General features: G+C 31.1%; 2 protein-coding genes across 2 annotated transcripts; one reads left to right on the forward strand and one right to left on the reverse strand.

The window, feature by feature from the left end:
• Positions 1 to 1,250: 1,250 nt before the first annotated feature.
• On the forward strand, positions 1,251 to 3,549 carry LOC115953464 (60S acidic ribosomal protein P2-like). The gene is made up of 3 exons (XM_031071110.1): positions 1,251 to 1,433; positions 2,474 to 2,712; positions 3,223 to 3,549. Exons 1-3 carry the CDS (start codon positions 1,346 to 1,348, stop codon positions 3,247 to 3,249), a joined length of 354 nt encoding a protein of 117 aa, XP_030926970.1. The 5' UTR covers positions 1,251 to 1,345; the 3' UTR covers positions 3,250 to 3,549.
• Positions 3,550 to 4,257: 708 nt separating this feature from the next.
• LOC115953401 (monodehydroascorbate reductase, seedling isozyme-like) lies at positions 4,258 to 10,616 on the reverse strand. The gene is made up of 10 exons (XM_031071038.1): positions 10,400 to 10,616; positions 9,748 to 9,819; positions 6,828 to 6,879; positions 6,600 to 6,680; positions 6,093 to 6,211; positions 5,768 to 5,987; positions 5,515 to 5,633; positions 5,307 to 5,432; positions 5,060 to 5,200; positions 4,258 to 4,787 (listed from the first exon to the last, which is right to left on the reverse strand). Exons 1-10 carry the CDS (start codon positions 10,448 to 10,450, stop codon positions 4,464 to 4,466), a joined length of 1,305 nt encoding a protein of 434 aa, XP_030926898.1. The 5' UTR covers positions 10,451 to 10,616; the 3' UTR covers positions 4,258 to 4,463.
• Positions 10,617 to 18,089: the final 7,473 nt, after the last annotated feature.

Consider the following 18,089-nt stretch of genomic DNA (forward strand, 5'->3'; position numbering starts at 1 on the left):
ATTTTAATTTTTTGATATCTCCATACTTTTTTTTTTTTTTTTTTGAGAAAATATCTCCATACTTACAATAATGGGGTCTAGGAATTTGAATCCTACACATTCCTAATAAAAACGTTAAAATGTACTAATTGAACTACAAGACTATTGATCTAAAAATTTAAACTTAAAAGAATCTAAAACCTTATCAAATAGAATATGCTCTTAGAGAAAAACTTGTGGCTACATTAGACTGTGCCTTTGCTTTTTTTGGATTTCCACTTCCCCAAAATTATAAGAGGTAACAGGCTTGAGTCCTGTAGCTATTGAACACCTTCAGCTCCAGCTTATCGTAATGAGGTCCAGTGAAGATTGTGGGCTTTGGCTGTCATGAATTTCTGCCCAAATTGCAACCTTCCATGTCCACCTATGACTTTTGATATAAACAAAGGCAAAGAACAAACCCTATGTTATAATGAGTCATTCTCATTCTCACACAATTCTACTACCTTACATTTTACAATCTTGATGTGAATAACCTACTAGTTGATTCAGTTGGCCTTGTACCCTTGTACTGCTGTGCATCAATTTTTCTATGAAGAAAAAAGAAATCATAGCATTCATGAGAGCTCCTTTTCATGAGCTATCTTGAAATTGCCCCCAAAGTGAGAGCACTAACCATAGTTTCCCAATTAATTAATGCATTGATTAATTATAATTATATATGAAACGAAGGAAAAATTATATATAAAATAAATAAAATATTTTACTCATATAATTGAAACCATTTTAATAATTACTGTACATTTTTTTCTACGAATACAACAAACTGTTATAATATTTTCACTACAATTGAGATGTCAATCCCTCATATATTAAAATAAAATTAAATAGAATAATAAAATATTAGACCTGGACTACCAGAACTAAAAATAAGGGTGTTATGAAAATGTTGTATCCTTAGACTTTCTTACTTGAAATTCTAATTCAGTTCCCAAAGTCTCATAAGATTCTAGAATCAAAATTCCTAACCAAACTTATTAGGGGCCACTCCTAAAAGTATTGAATATTAATGTTAGGAAAATTAAAAATAAAAGGGTGAATAAAAAAATTAAATTAAAAATAAAAAAAAATTAAAAAAGAAGAAAAGGAGAAGACCGTGAGATCATGTGATAGGCCTGCATGTTAAGCCCAGACCCCATTTGGAATTCGGACCCGAACCAAACAGACACATTTCTTGTACTCCACGTCGTACTACAAAAGCCCTAGTGTCTTCTACACACATATAAAACCCTCTTTTCTCGGCCTTTATTTTGTTGCCTCTAAAAATTTGGATTGCTAGGGTTTGTGAGTTGTTGAGTAGAGAAAGATGAAGGTGATCGCTGCGTATTTGCTTGCTGTGTTGGGAGGGAACACCACCCCTTCTGCTGAAGACATCAAGAACATTCTCGGCTCTGGTTATTTTTTCACACTTAAAAAAAAATATATAAAATAAAAGCTTTCTTTTTTTACTTGTTTACTTGTATAAACATGTTTGTTTTGTATAGATCTATGTATGACTGGTTTTTTGTTATACATTACTCATGTTTTCTTGGCTTTAGGATAAATTGCAAAAAGGGAGTTACAATTTTTTTTAAAAAAAATATATGTACTGTGTATGTGTAGTATTTTATTATTATTATTATTATTAGGATAAAATTCTATTTGGACTCTAAACTTTAACAAAAATTTGTTTTTCATTCCTAAAACTTTAAAATATTCTTTTTTCATCCTTAAACTTTATAAAGAGTTTTTTTAATAGTTAGAAACAACAAAAGTTTGTTTTTCGTTACTAAAACTTTAAAAAGTTGTTTTTTCATCCCTAAACTTTATAAAGAGTTTTTTTAATAGTTAGAAACAAGAATAGGGATGAAAAAGAACTCTCTTTTTTTCAATAGTTTAGGGATGAAAAATAAACTTTTAATAAAGTTTAAGGACATAAATAAAAAATCTTCAATAGTTTAGGGAAGAAAGATATGAACTTTTCAATAGTTTAGTGATGAAAAATGGACTTCTTCAAATTTAAGGATGAAAAAGAAACTTTTGGTAAAGTTTAGGAACTAAAATAGTATTTTACCTTTATTATTATTATTTTTTTATGTTTCTTATTTTGAAGAGAGAAAAAAATATATTATCGACCCATCTTTTGGCTTGGGAGTTGGGAGTGCCATTGTTTGAATTCAATGTAATGTGACTTATGTTAATTAGTTTGGAAATGGGAGTTGTGAATAATGTGACTTGTTATTATTGGAGACCCTACATAAGACTGCTAATATGATATTCATTGTGTTACTGTTGGATTCTATAATGCTGATTTTGGATTATCTGTTTGCTTAGTTTTGTTGGAGACAAGCCTTGTAGCACAAGTTGTTGGTTTGTTTTTCTCTATTGTGGAAATCCCCCTTGCATTAATGTACCACAATTGGCTGAGACTTCTTTATTGTTTCATTGTTTACAGTTGGTGCTGAAGCTGATGATGACAAGATTGAGCTTCTTCTTTCACAAGTTAAGGGAAAAGACATAACAGAACTTATTGCTGCTGGGCGAGAGAAGCTGGCCTCAGTGCCTTCTGGTGGTGCTGCTGCAGTTGCAGTGGCAGTTGCAGGTGGTGCTGATACTGGTGCCACTGCTGCTGCCGCTGCTCCTGCTGCTGCTGAGTCTAAGAAAGAGGAAAAGGAGGAGTCAGAGGAGGAAGATGTAAGCCTTTCTTGACATAATCCTTTTGGAGCTAGTACATTAATTTTGCACTAATATTTTGATAATTGCCTAAATCATAGTCTGCACTTTTTTACAAGAAGATTTCAGTTGAAAGTTGCAAATCATAAAATTTCTTGCCCATGTTGTGAGAAGGAGTTGTACATGCTTTACTAACATGCATTATCATTTGAGTCATTTGTGTGGTGCATATGCAGTTTTTTACATGAAGATTTCAGTTGAAAGTTGCATATTGCAAATCATAAAACCATTTCTTGCCCATGTTGTGAGAAGGAGTTGTACGTGCTTTATTAACATGCATTATCATTTGAGTCATTTTTGTGGTGCATATGCCAATATGCTGTGTTAGGATCATATCATAACATGCCTTTCTGAAACCATCATATCATACTACTTATGTTTGCAGGCACTGAAAAATATATATATATATATATATATCTGAACTGTTGGATTTTATCTAATTGTTTTCTCTTTTACTTGAACTTGTTGCAGGGTGGTCTCTTTGGTCTCTTTGATTAAGGGGTTGATCGTTTTTCTCTCCATTCGAAGCCCTTCTCAATTCAGAGCTCCTAATTAGATGTTGAAGTTTACTCATGTAGAGTAACCTAGTTTCAGTTAACATTAGGTAGAAAAGACGCTTTATGAGTGCAGCTATGCTGATTTTAATTTTTCAGTATATGGGAATTTGGTTTGTTATGATATGGATATCATATCTTTCTTTTTTCTTGCATGCAATTGGTGGATTTGCTATAATCTTCAAGGAGTTGCTCTCACACCTAAATATTTGTGAAGCAATCAGAGACTAAGTAAATTGTTTGACTTACAGTAATCTTCAATACTGCTTCACAAACAATTTACTATATACATACATTTCAATCTTGTCATCAATTCACAAACAATTAGTAAAATTGCCACTCCTATTACCATATATGTACGTTTTAACCAATTTAGAAGGGACATGAGAAGATTTGACAACATAGCCTTAATCCTTCCTATTACCATATATGTACGTTTTAACCAATTTAGAAGGGACATGAGAAGATTTGACAACATAGCCTTAATCCTAGAATCCTGATAATTGGATGTCTTTGTTGCAAACACCAACCTCCAAGCGGTGCCGATTGAGCCACGAGTCTTGGCAAACCTTAGTCCCAAAATTATGGGGCGGTTATACCCAAAGTAATGGGGTAGCCATTCACAACCGAATTAAGGATGAAAAGTTTTACAATTTATGTTTCTGCAGTTGCACACTATTGGAAATTTAAGCATCTAACATATAACAATTTGGACCCTTTTTTTTTTTTTTTTTTGGGAAAGGGAAGAGGACGAGTAAAACTATTTTTGTTTCTTAAACTTTCACTTCGTACGGTATTCAAGGTATCACTTCCTACCAACGATACATTCAACTTTCCAAAAACTCATCCAGTTATTTATTTATTTAATATCATTGTGGAAAAAAATACCTTATATTATGTCAATGAAAATTTTTCTACTGTTTAAAGCAAACCTTCGTTGGCAAACTCACAATTGGACCTAAATAACCAGCAGTAAACGTAACAAATTATTAAATTCAAAGCTACAATAAGGAACGAGTATCTGCAGCTCATAGATCATAATTTACCAAATCAAAACATAAGTGGGTAGGAAAACAAAAGCCAACAGTTTTATGTAATCTACATAGACAAGAAGTGGCATCAAAAGGTATCCATCTTCCCCCCTACGGAAGAAAGTTTTCATATCTTGCAAGCAAAGGAAAGACCCTCCTTTGATAGCACATCCAAATTCTCAACAGGAGGTTGCACCCTTGCAACTTTGGCTATTGCCTTGTTTTCCTCAGGAGTCCCACCCTCCAGGAAAGCTCCCAATACCTTCCCATCTTTGATCCAGTATGATCCGAACTTGGGCTTCGGAGATTCTGGGTTATTGTCTCCAAATATCACTGTGTCACCAACATTGTCACCATAGAATTGCCATGACAGATCAAATGAGCGAGAATAGAAGAATGGAAGGTAGTCATACACCTCAATTGTTTTCCCCTCCTCACTTGCCTTGATGGCCTGCAAAAACAGTATGTAAATTTTATTTTTTATTTTCATAAAAGTACAATAAATGTAATTACGAGAGAGCCATCTACAATAAAGAGAATTTCAAAGAAAGGAAGAGCAAGTGAGAAGATTTAGCAGGAGGCACAGAAACAAAAGTTACAAAATTGGAAATTATCCCCAATTTTTGGGGATAAAAAGAAATTTTATGGGTGATCCAATTTCAGAAAGAAGTATTTAGATGGGCTCATAATTTGTGAAGATGAGACAATTGAGAAGGTGCACACCTTCGCAGCCTGCTCAGCAGATTTGCGTGCATGGTCAACATGTTCAACTCTTCTCAACTCCTTGTACAATTTCAAAGGGAAAGTGGCCACATCGCCTACAGCATATACATTAGGAACGCTTGTTTTGAAGAATGAGTCAGTCTGCAATCAACAAGTTGTGTCATAAGCTAAAATCTCAAAATTACCATCTGACACATACCTGGTAATATATGTCAAGACAGCAACACTAATCATATGTCACAATTACCTTAATGCCACCTTTCTCCTCTTCAACCTGACCTTTGAATAATGTTGTAAGAGGCCTTCCCCCAACACCAACAACAACAATGTCAGCTTCTAGCACCCTGCCATCCTTAAGCTTCACTTCCTTTACCTGAAAGATATGCAAAATATTTCCATAAAACTTTCAGTCTCATAGATAATGTGAACATTTACCTCTCCATTTGAATACTTACCTCTCCATTTGAATCAGCTGTAAACCCAACAGCAACTGTTCCCTTGATAATTTGGATTCCTTTGTTTTTATAAAAACCCTCATAGAAAGCAGCTATATCAGCAGTGAAAAGCCGAGGCACTGCAAAAACACAGCCTGAATTAGGAAAGAAAGCATCTACCAATAAAATCCAAGAATGAATAGGCATCTACTTACAAGAACTAAATAGTCAAATTAATAATACAAAATAATGCCTTAAATTAGTCTCCACTTACTGCACCATGGTTCAGGGTAAACCATGCTGACATCCAAATTGTTGATTTTCATAACCGCACTAAGCTCAAGACCAATATAGCCTCCTCCAACAATCACAACCTTCCCATTCTTCTTTGCTTTGATAGCTTCTACAAGCTTATCAGCATCATCAACTTCTCTCAAGTAGTAGATGTTTTTGGCATCGGCTCCTTGTACGCCAAAATCTGTCAACCTGATAACCTGCAAAATAGCAAAATTAAATAATAATAATAATAATTACACAGTGCAAACAAGATGGGAAAGGCATGCAAGAATGGTTTTCTGGAAATCCTCAGTAATACTTACTGATGAACCAGTTGCAATAATCAAAATCTGATAATTGAAAGTTTCTCCAGCAGCACTAATCAGAGTTTTGGCAGCAAGATCTGCTTTAACTATTTCTGTGCTGAGGATCAATTCTATTCCTGCAACCGTCAATCAAATTTCAACAAGAACATGTTAACTAAGCCATTCTCTACTAGACATCTATAAATTATGGACAAAACTTAGATACAATACTTAGATGTTATTCCTTAAGTTCCCTTCTTAAAATTCAGCCATGTGACTTTGCACTCATGGAATGGAAGTGTATTTTTAGTTAAGTACAACCACATGGCTGAATCTTAAGAAATGAACCTAAGGAACAACACCTAAGTATTGTATCTAAGTTTTGCCCATAAATTATAAGCTACCAAAACACAAAAATGATCAATGACTACTTCCTTAATATCCTTAGATTATTAGCATCCACTATAGAAACTTCTTGTAAATCGATACTAAATTAGAAGTGACATTTAATGCGTGAAGCATAACCTTTCTCTTTGTACCACTCTGGAAGCAATCTCTCTCCTCCACTTCCAACACATACATGGAACCCAGGGAGTCTGGCAGGAGCTGCGAAATACATGGAACAAGACCGAGTTAATGATCAATGGTATAGTGGGTTGTAAGTAAAAGGCCAGCGGTACAACACTCTAGCTTAGATCTAAATTTGATCTAAATTCAGTCAAACAAACTAAGCATACAAATAATGCTACTCACACTCAGGGAATAGGTAGGCCTTGCTAAGTGCAGGACGTTCATAAGGTGCCACCTGAAAATAGGAAAGCATGAATCAGGGAACATGCAATAGAAGTTTATTACAGGAGGTAATAAAAGCATAATCCATGAACTGCTGTAACAGAAGAAAATTTTCAATCACTAAGTAGCATGCAGATGAAAGTTTTTGTCGTATTAGTGAATTTTAATATAAAATATACCCTGTATTGCTTAGTGGTTAAATTTGGGGGTCATGTAATTTACTTCCAAGTGGGATGAAACATCTTAAAATCATAGTTGATCACATGATTGAATACCACAATTTTCCAACATGTTCAATTTTTGCAACTATGTTATTTTCTCTATCGATTAATGTGCTTTGCTTCACACAACATCTCACATGATTTGAGTTCTACAACTAGGCTCCATGAGACCTTAGTGCATCTGATGCAAAGGCTGCTTAGGCCCACAGCTGATGTTGAATGAAACAGTGGAAAATTTTGTGAAATAAGATCAGCAATACAACTCATCTGCTTTATGAGTTGTCAAGCCAGGATCAAGACGAATAGAATGAGATATGAGAGTGCTAGAGCATATAATAATATGATAAAGAAACAAACAATTCTTTCTTCTTAGATCCCCTATATCCCTTTTTATGATTAAACTTCACCTTCCATAGACGTCTAACAAATCTAAGAAACATAACAAAGATAGAGATAATAGAAAGAAAATAAATCTAAAATCCTAATTCAAAATTCAAATGGAAATACTAAGTCGCCCAGGATTCAATAAGGAAACATTAGTGACAGTCTTTTTTTTTTTTTTTTATAAGTCAATTATAATACATAATTAACTCTGCCTATGTATGTGCTTACTGCTGAGTGTCATGTATTTTATTCATAGCCAATCCTGTCTGGAAAGAGAAAGCTTGCAGTAGGTTGACGGTTAGCATAAAATTTAATCACTATTATGAATGTAAAAAATGAGTACCTCTAAAATATATTAAGTTTATTAAGGATATGTATGATGGAGCTATAACTAGTGTGAGAACAAGTGTAGGCATCTCAAGTGAGTTTCCTATCACCATATGTTTGCATCAAGAATCAACGTTAAGCCCAAATCTCTTTGCTTTAGTGATGAATCAGCTCACTAAATTGATTCAAAAGGAAGTCCCATGATGAATGATTTTTGGAGATGATATAATCTGGTGGCTAACACTAGACATGGAGTTAATGTAGAATCTAAAGGCTTTTGGAAGTAGGACTAAAGCAGAGTACATATAAATAAAATCTTGGATCCATAATTCAAAGATATTGATAGATTGAAGAGGATGTGAATCATAAGATAAAACAAGAGTTTTCAAAATCTTGGATCCATAATTCAAAAATATTGATAGATTGAAGAGGATGTGAATCATAAGATAAAAGTAATGTGGATGACGTGGAAAAGCATTTTTGGAGTATTGTCTGATCCTATATAATACCTATTAAGTTAAGGAGCACTTTTATGAGACTACTATAAGATCAGCTACACTCTATGGTATTGAATTTTATTAAGAAGAAACCTATTCATAAATTGAGTGTAGCGGTTCTCCAAAAACAAAAACAAAAACAAAAACAAAAAAATTGAGTGTAGCTAAAATGAGAATATTAAGATGGATAAGTACAAATACAAAGAAAGATAGGAATCAAAATGAGGAAATTTGCTTAAAGATTAGGGTGAACCCTGTTGATGAAAAGATGAGGAAGAATTACTTGAAATGGTTTGGCATTATTTAGAGGAGGGGGATTAATACTCCAATGAGAAATAGTGAGTTGATTCAAGTTGAGGGAATAAAAAAAATATAGATTACAACCACCAAAAAAAAAAAAAAAAACATTAATTCTGTAGAAAAAAATGACATATCAATTAAAGAAGTGACAAAAACTATTCAGATAGAATAGGAAATAAAAAATTACATATGATCAACCTTGACTAGACTATTGAAGATTCACAAAATTTTTGGTATTAAGACTTAATTTTTGTTTTAGTGGTTGTAATTATAAACCATAATTCTTGTTTTTGTTCTGCCTAGAAATTGTATAAAAATATCTCGTTTGTGAAAGTAAATAAAGGAAGCTATTATTATCTCAATTAAACCATGAGCAATACAATGTGGAAATAAAGATGTCAAGAACATCATGAATTCTAACATCGACTAGATGAACGTGACCAGATGAACTTCACCGTAAGCAAATGAAGTGTCCTGGCATAAAATTATGCATTATTGCATTTGTATCCAAATTTTAAAATTGTACCACACTAAGTACTCAAACACTTTGTGACACGGAACACAATAATTCTTGAAAAAGACATGACATATTAGGGATAAGAAAATTAATTAATATATCTTTAGACATATTTTATTTATTTTTAGACATACTTTATGTTTATTACAAGTTCTGAAAATAAATAACAACAATCAAAATCTTTTAAAACAATCTAAAATCAAAAGTAATTTTTTAAAATAAAACAAACTATATTTTTTCTTCCCAACACATGCATATTTGATAGTATCCTAATGTGTGACACGCCAATGATTTGGGGGTGTCAATGCTTCTCATAGATACCATATCTTTCAATGTAAAATAGATTATAAAAATTATTTATTAAAAAAAAAAAAAAAAACAAGTTATACAACAATTTAAAACCTAGGAAGCATGGACCCGAGCACGAACACAGACACAAGTACGGGTATGACACGGCGACAAGAGCAATTTCTGGAAAATTATAACATGACATAGCAGATACAACCCAAATGAAGTTTAAGTGCTTCCTAGTTTAAAACCTTTGCAGTCAACATAACAAATCAGTGACCAGAATGCCAGACGCCCCAATCGCATAATATATGTAACTGAGTCTACAATGGCATAGAAAAACATACCGCCTCTTTGGAAATGATTGCCAGCTCTCCTGGCTTAACACCCTGTTTGGCAAATTCCCTAGCCGCATATCCCTATAACATCAACAACATTCAATTCAGAATAAGAAAACAAAAATTCATCTACAGTACACAAACCTCTCTAAACACAGCCTATAGAATATATAACACCAACATTTTATATATGCTATATTGTTTCAATATCTAATGAATCAAAATCCGAACATAATTTGTCATTTTTGTTTTAAATCGGCCAGAAAAACCTAATTCACTTCGCTAATTTCCAAAACACAACAGAGATTCAATGAAACGCTTAGTTAATTATATTTAATCCTCAAATATTCAGAAAAATCAATTAAATCCTCAATTATTTGGATATATTTATGCCAAAAGCAACCACTATTGTTCATAGTGTTGACTGAAAACGCTAAGAAAATGAAAATTCGAAAAAGGCATATAGATCTGTGTTCTGTGTAAACAAAACTATAATTCAGATTAACAATTCAAAATCGAAAAACGAAAAATCATCAGCGATCCAAATAAATCAAACAGATAGCAGCTAAAAACTGTAAAATTTACAAGGGCAAAAGGAAAGGTATCTGATCGTGAAAACGAAAAAAAGAATAGTCTGAGAGCAAATGATCGAGAAACTCACGGCTGAGACTCCGCCACCGACGATCACGTACTTGAAGCTCTTCACCGCCATTGATGATGATCGAAATGGAGCTTTTGTGCCTTTTTTTGCTTTTGCTATGAACTGAGAGACTTATGTGTGTGTGTATCTCTTTTGAATAGATAGAAGAGGAAAAATTCAATGCGATTAGGTGTTACTGTGCGAGATATGCGATTGGTCAGATCTCTATTGTTTGATTATTCAGCAAAAAAAATGTTATATGCCTTTTATTGGCGTACTATACATATAAAGTAAGGCTTATTTTTAGAATACACGATCTTCCACGTGGCAGTATGTTGACCGTCCACTCTGCTGACTGTGCATCCTCCCGACATCCCATTGCAGATCTTTTTTCTTTTCCTTTTTTTTTTTCTTTTTTTTTTTTTTGGGTGGATAAAAAATGATAGCCTCATTTGTTCGAAGATAATTTTTGTTCCTTTTATCAGTTTGAAATAACATGTTAAAAGTAAATTAATAATTTTCCATAAAATAATAGATGATAAAAATTTTTTTTCCTTTAACTTTTTGGGAAAATAAAATACGGCTGAGAGAGTATAAGTAAGACCTGGCTTTATAATTTTGAACAAAAATGTGATCTTTGATTATTAGAGGGGGAAAATTTGAAATATACATGGTCAAAGAAAAAAAATTGGAATTTATAAATATACTAAAATTCCCTAAAAAAATAAATATATAATTATATGTACTAAAATTATGGATCTAGCGATGAGAGCTGTTGTGTAATGCAAAATTGCAAACCATTTTGATTTTTTATCATGTTTGGAAACAAATAAACTCCTAGCTTCTTATTATATGTCTAGAATGTAGAATTACCCAACACAAGAACAGGTTCAAATTCAAACCCTCTCTCTCTCTCTTATAATCATTTTATTTTCTTTTTCTTTCAAAAACCCGTATCTATTTTAGCCTAAAAACCTTTTTTTTTTTTTAATCTTACATAACCACTTTTCAAAAATATCCACAATTAGATTATTTATTTTATCTTCTAAAAAAATATTAATTTTTCTATTTTACACAATCACTTTTCAAAAATATCCACAATCAAATTATTTATTCAACCTTCTAAAAAAATATTTTTTATTCTACGTTGTATTTTATTTAAATAATTATTCTTCATTCTTTTTTATTATTATCTTCATAGAGAGAGAGTATGCGGGAATTTGATGAGAAATGAGAGCAAGAAAAAGGAAGAAAATAAAATAAAATATTGATACAATATGAATGGTGCTTGTATATATATATATATATATATATAGTTATCATAACTACCATGTATTTTTATAAATTTTTGCATGATCATTTTTTGATGTGAATAAATTTTGAGTTTGATTGATTAAAATGTAGCCCTTATTATATATACTAGCCTCATCACACACGCAAATTTGCGCGTGTGATGAGATTTTTTTTTTTTTTTTTTTTGGGTCTAGTGTCATAATTTTCCTTTCAAAATTTTTTTTGGATAACTTTATTTTGAAGACATGGATTAGTGAAAGAGTGTCATATTTTGTAGGCATTTTAAATGGAATTGAAGATATATTTTTACCGAGTTTTCCTCAAATTTTTTCCCTATTAAATGTAATGTTTATGGGTATTTTTGAATTACAAAAAATACCATTACAAAAAGGGAAAATCCTCTTATATATATACTAGCCACATCACACGCATTTTGCATGTGCAATGAGGCTTTTTTTTTTTTTTTTTTAGGTCTGTATGTGGTGTTGAGGGTAATATCAAAGTGGATTGAGAGGTTTTTTTAATTTTTTGAAGAAGTTTGTTTTGAAGACATAGATTAGTAGGAGAGTCAAGAGTGTCATATTTTGTAGGCATTTTACTTGGAGTTTGAGATATATTTTTACCGGATTGTCCTCAAATTTTGTCTCTATTAAACATAGGGTCTAGTGGTATTTCTGAACCACGTAGATATCTTATACCATGTTTGTCACGACCCAAACTTGATACCTGGATTTATAACCATAATCAACATGCTAATATCAAACTTGAACTTGATATTAACAACAACAAACTAAACATTTTTCACAAAAGCTTTCTTTCTCTTTCTTTTCATTCTTATTTCTTTACTTTATTAATATAAATTTTTTCACTTTATATTTAGAGCATCTACACTATACACAAAGAACAACATAATCCACCGGTCATTCAAATTTCACACTTTCACATAATACATCTTTGATTATACTAAAATATACAACTCTCATCAGCAGATCCTAAAATACATAATACATAGCTAAATATCAAATTGCCAAAATAGGGTTGTACTTGTAAAACTAAAACCAGCTCATTCCAAAATTCGACCAAGGCTCCCTCTACTCCAGAATAATTTTTTTTTTACTAAAATAGTAAAAGCGGTAAGCTACACAGCTCAGTAAGGGTAAGTTACACAAGAATTGAATAAAAATGTATGTAAATCAAATTATTTCATTTTATAAATATTTAGATAAGAGAACATCTTTTCATACATAATATTTTATACTATTCATAATAATAATAAGTTATATATTTTTCATAAAAAAATAATTATTCTCATTTTAATTATCAGAATAATATTACAAAACCTTTCAAACTAAAATTCTTTCATTTCTTACAAATACACCAAACTTGACAATTTCATAAATTACTAATATATATATATATATATATAAACACTAATACGTGTGCTTTATTTAGATTTTTTTTTTTTTTTGAGAGAAAGTTTACACTAATTCTTCTTTTTTTGAGAGAGAGTGCTTTATTTAGATGATTGTGGCGTGGGGTGTGAAATTCTGAGATGGAATTTCAAAGGCGGGGATTGCTAAGGCACACGTAGTCATGTACTCCCGGTTGTAGCTAAACATAATTGTTTACGTATGTTATGAGTTGTGACGTCACTGATGAGTCATGAGCCTCGTGACCATAAATTAGGATTATCCAGAACGTTTGAATCCACTGGAACGATTTATTTATTTATTTATAAGATAAAATATTTACTCTAATCTAATCCAAACGTATATATGTATAAAATTTCTTCTTAGAGGCTTGTACTTCGATCTTTACCCTCATATCCTACAAATACTTATATTTATAGAATAATTATCGCACTAAAAATGTCCAATAATAGAACAATTTCATAGTCTGGTGTTAAATAAACTAAAAAAGGCATAAAATTTGGACCCCACAAGTGTGACCACGTCATCATTTGTTCATAACTTCATCCCATGCGAACATTTGGCCAATAAAGTGAGAGCACTTTTGATGAGAGGCCACTGTCCACACTTGCTAAGAATCTTGGAACAAGTTCACCGTTCACACCTGAAAATGCAAAGACAACAACATTGTAATTGAAATGGTTTATGGTTTCAAGTCATCTTTCTTTGACAATTTTTTTTTTTTTTTAGTTTTTCTTGAGTGATTCCATATGAATTTTAGGTTTTTTAGTATATCACTCTCCAAAGTAGATGCCAAAGTTTTGTACGTCCCGAAAGACCCAAACCTATGAGACAAGCACATGAGATACCGTCTCCTAATGATAGTAAATAAACTTCAATTATCAATATATTTTTTTTTTTTTTCGTTTTTAATTTATGGGAATCAATATGTTCTTTTGAGTTGTGATTAGATTACCAATCATATATTGCATAATAAATACACCAATATGACAGAATGATAATTCACATAAATTTAAAGGATGTAATTTAGTTTTTTAACCCAAAAATTAACGGAAACTTTAGAGCTTAACATCATGAAAACTTGCGACTGATATACACACGCAACATTTTGGCTTCAACAAACTTGGCCCCCTCCCCCAAATTGATGTTTTACTAATTTGCTTTAACCTTTAACAAATCCTAAAAAGTTCCTTGAAAAGGGTAAGTTACATATAGCACTATACGTGGTATTTCCCTTAAATATGAAGTTACGTGTATTTTATTTTGTGGCACTTACTTCTTATGTACTTTTGTAAAGTATTCTGATTCATTTTAAACAAAAAAATTGATGATGTGGCAAGTGGCAACATCACTGAGTGAGAAATAATAAAGAAAAATCAATATAATTGGGTAAATTTAAGCCATGCAAGATTGTAGATGAACGCTTCCCATATAATTGAGCTGGTGTTATATTACCTAAATAAACAAAATTATATGTGCACTTTCTCACATACAAACCTAAATCAACTCAATTAGCCCAAAACCCGATCTATTGTGATTGAGCTTCAAATCCTATCCCCCCAAATCCCCCCTAAATTCGTTGAACCACACCTAATCGTGTCCAATTTCTTAGCCTCTAACATTTTCCGCCATCCTTTAACCCTTGTTGTCCTTCTTTTAAATCATCAATCTAGTAGATTCTCACCATTGGTCACTTTTAATCTTCTAACATCCTCAACAAGCCAATTGATTTTTTGGTCAATCTAACTGTAGTCTCCAGTATTGCATTTCATTTAATAACTCAAGTTAAGAGCAGAGCCAAGACTTTCACTTATGAGAGGCAAATTATGATATTGACATACCAGTCAAGATAAATTCAAAGTAAATAGATACCGTATATACACATGCACGCACAAACATGCATACCGGCATATGTACACAAATTTTTGTTTTTAAAAAAGCATATAATTGTTGAAGAGAATATATCATCTTTACAACTCTAATGAGTATATATATATTGTACAATTTGCTATGAAAATCAGAACATGTAAAAGAAAATCCAACAAATATTTTGAAAACAATTCATAAATAACATTGTAACTTTGAAGGGCTAGTTATTTTTTAGGAAGCCACTTATGTTAACCAACAATATATAGAAAGTTAACAGATGTCTTAAGGGCATCATTTTATGAAATATTTATAAAAACTTTTTATTGGCAAATAAAAAATAATAATTAATTTTTATAGCTTTTTTATATTGATCATAAAAGTGGTATCAAAATGTTCTTAAATTGGTCAATTAACAAATGCCTTAAATGCACCTATTAACAACGTGCGTACGCGCGCGCGCACATAATATATATATGGGAAATGCTAACGAGTTCCTTTAGGGCACTGATTAAGAATCTAGTTATTTTATGGGAAAAAAATTAATATTTTGGTAGATTTTTTCATTTCTCATAAAAGTGATGTTAAAACTTTCCTAAAATGGATTGTTAATGAGTGTCCTAAGGCACTCGTTAGCATAACCCTATATATATATATATATATATATATATATATTCTCCCTTTTGGCGTCTCATTATATTAGCTCAAATTTTCAAGGGTGGAAGGAGAGGAAAATCGTACTTTTGAAAATACTAGACCTTTTAAACAAGTTTTATTTCTTTTTATTTTTTTGGCTAAAATGCAAAGTGCACCTTCTAAATTTGACTAAAATTCATTTCAGTAATCTAACTTTATTTTCGTTCAATTTAGTCTTCTAAATTTCAAATTTATTTAATTATATGTCCAATTTTGTTAAAAAAAATTGCCCTTGAAAATATTATTTTCACATTAAAAAAATCTATAAAATTAATAAAAATATTTTATAGATATTTTATGTTAGATTTTTTTTAAACGTAAATATTTTTTCATTAGTTAATTGCATACTTAACAATAATTTTTTTAACAAAATTGAACAAAACGTCTAAAAATTGAATAACTTTGAATAGATTTTAGCCTTTAGTGTAAAATACAAGTAGGACCTCCTATAATACCAATATGGGCATTGAAAAGTTCAGCAAAAAAAAATATATGGGCATTGAAAAGTGTTTCCACCTGCCCCGTTTAAGATAGAATTGTCTACTCACACACAATCACACATGGCAACATAACGCATTAACCACAAGCTGGTAAAGTGAGTCTTGCCCGGATCCCAACGATCTTTTGCATCTCCTGATCTCCCCGTTGATGTGAAAAGTGAGTCGTTGGGGTGCATTTGGAAGGAGCTAAATTTTTCAGTTATCTCTAATTTAAGTTTATTTTTTTTATTATTTATGAGTTTTTTTTTTTATACTATTTATAGGTTTCAATATACTATTTAGTTTATTTTTTAGAAATATACTACGTCTATAATATTTTCACAACAAATCATAAGTGATTAGTTGTTATTCGCTTGAATTTAAACCTAATACTAGAATTACTTTTTGGTCCCAAATAATAATAACCATTAACAACCTGTCACTTAAAATTTATTGTAAACATGTTGTGAATATATCATTTCTTTATTTTTTTTTACATTTTTTCTACACTTTTAACCCAAAAAAAAGGTTTCGGCTAAATATACTCTTCCAGCACTTAATGGGGTCGCAATTTGCCAATTTGCTATAGTATTTGATTGGCTGCCTCTATTTCCTATACTTTTAGTAGGCCTTTGTTTGTTATGGCAAAGACAAAAGAGCTTGTCAAAAGTGTGGCGGGCCAGGCCCATGTGAAACAATGTGATGGATCCAGTACTATTGTCTTCATTGGAATAATGTAACTATCTTTATAGGCAATAGTATTGCTCCAGAACCTACAAAATTATTTTTCTCGCTACGACCCCAAAAAAATAAATATTTAATTAAAAGGAATAGTAACAAGATTACGAGTCCTTAAACGGGACAAGCGGACAGATTCATGGGGAAGCTCCACAGGACAAAAAGGTTTGACAGATTACAAAAGAAACAAAGTCCATTTAGCGTAAGTATGGACATTCTCATTGCAGAATCTATTCACCCAAGAAGTCACCTCCCTCACCCACCTCCCCCCACACAAAAAAAAAAAAAAAAAAAAAAAAAAACACTAGATCTTCAAAAGCTTAATAAAGTCTTCAACATTTTAGTTTTTTTTTTTATAATGGAAATATTAACGTTGTCATGTTCACATAAATTTTTACTTATTTAGTTATTTTCGTATGTTTTCTAAAAAATTAAAAATTAAAACTTTGACGAGGTGATTGGTGGTGGTCATGTTCTCCACATGAAAATTTTGATTATTCTTTTTTTAATAAAGATAATGGGTGAAGAGAATATGAGATTAAAACCTCGAACACAATACACTACCAAAAAAAAAAAACTATTATTAAAGCATGTTTGGTTGACTGTAATAGGAACTGTAATGTAATAGTTATTTTTTAGTTTGATTATGTTTTTTTTTTTTTTTTTTGGTGGTGTATAATCATTTCTTATGAATAGTTATTCCTTAAAATGAAGAATAATCATTAATTTCTAAATGGTTGTAATAGATATTTCTTAATAGGTGTAATAATTTCTAAAATTAATATATTTCCAAATAAACAAATTTTTATATACACATAAAAATTATAAAAATAAAAAAAATCTTAAAAAATAATTCATTTATCTCTCAAATTAAAAAATTATTTTTAAGGAAATATAAGGGCATGTTTGGTAATTGTTTTTTCCCCTTATTTTCTATTTCTAAAAACAATTTTCTATTTTTGAGACTAAAAAACTTGTTTGGTAACCCAAAATAGTCAGAAAATAAAAACTATTCTCAAAACTCAATTTGTGAAAGAAACTGAAAACATGCAAAAGATTGTTTTCAGTTTCTAATATTCAAAAGTCAATGAAAATACGCATTTAATTTAATAAATCTGTCTCATTTAATGAGTTAACATTGGAGTTCAAATTCTAGTAATAACATATTTTAGTATTTTCTATATTTTTTTAATTTCAACTGATCAAACA

The sequence above is a fragment of the Quercus lobata genome, chromosome 7, assembly GCF_001633185.2.
Source record: "Quercus lobata isolate SW786 chromosome 7, ValleyOak3.0 Primary Assembly, whole genome shotgun sequence".
Taxonomy (NCBI): Eukaryota; Viridiplantae; Streptophyta; class Magnoliopsida; order Fagales; family Fagaceae; genus Quercus; species Quercus lobata.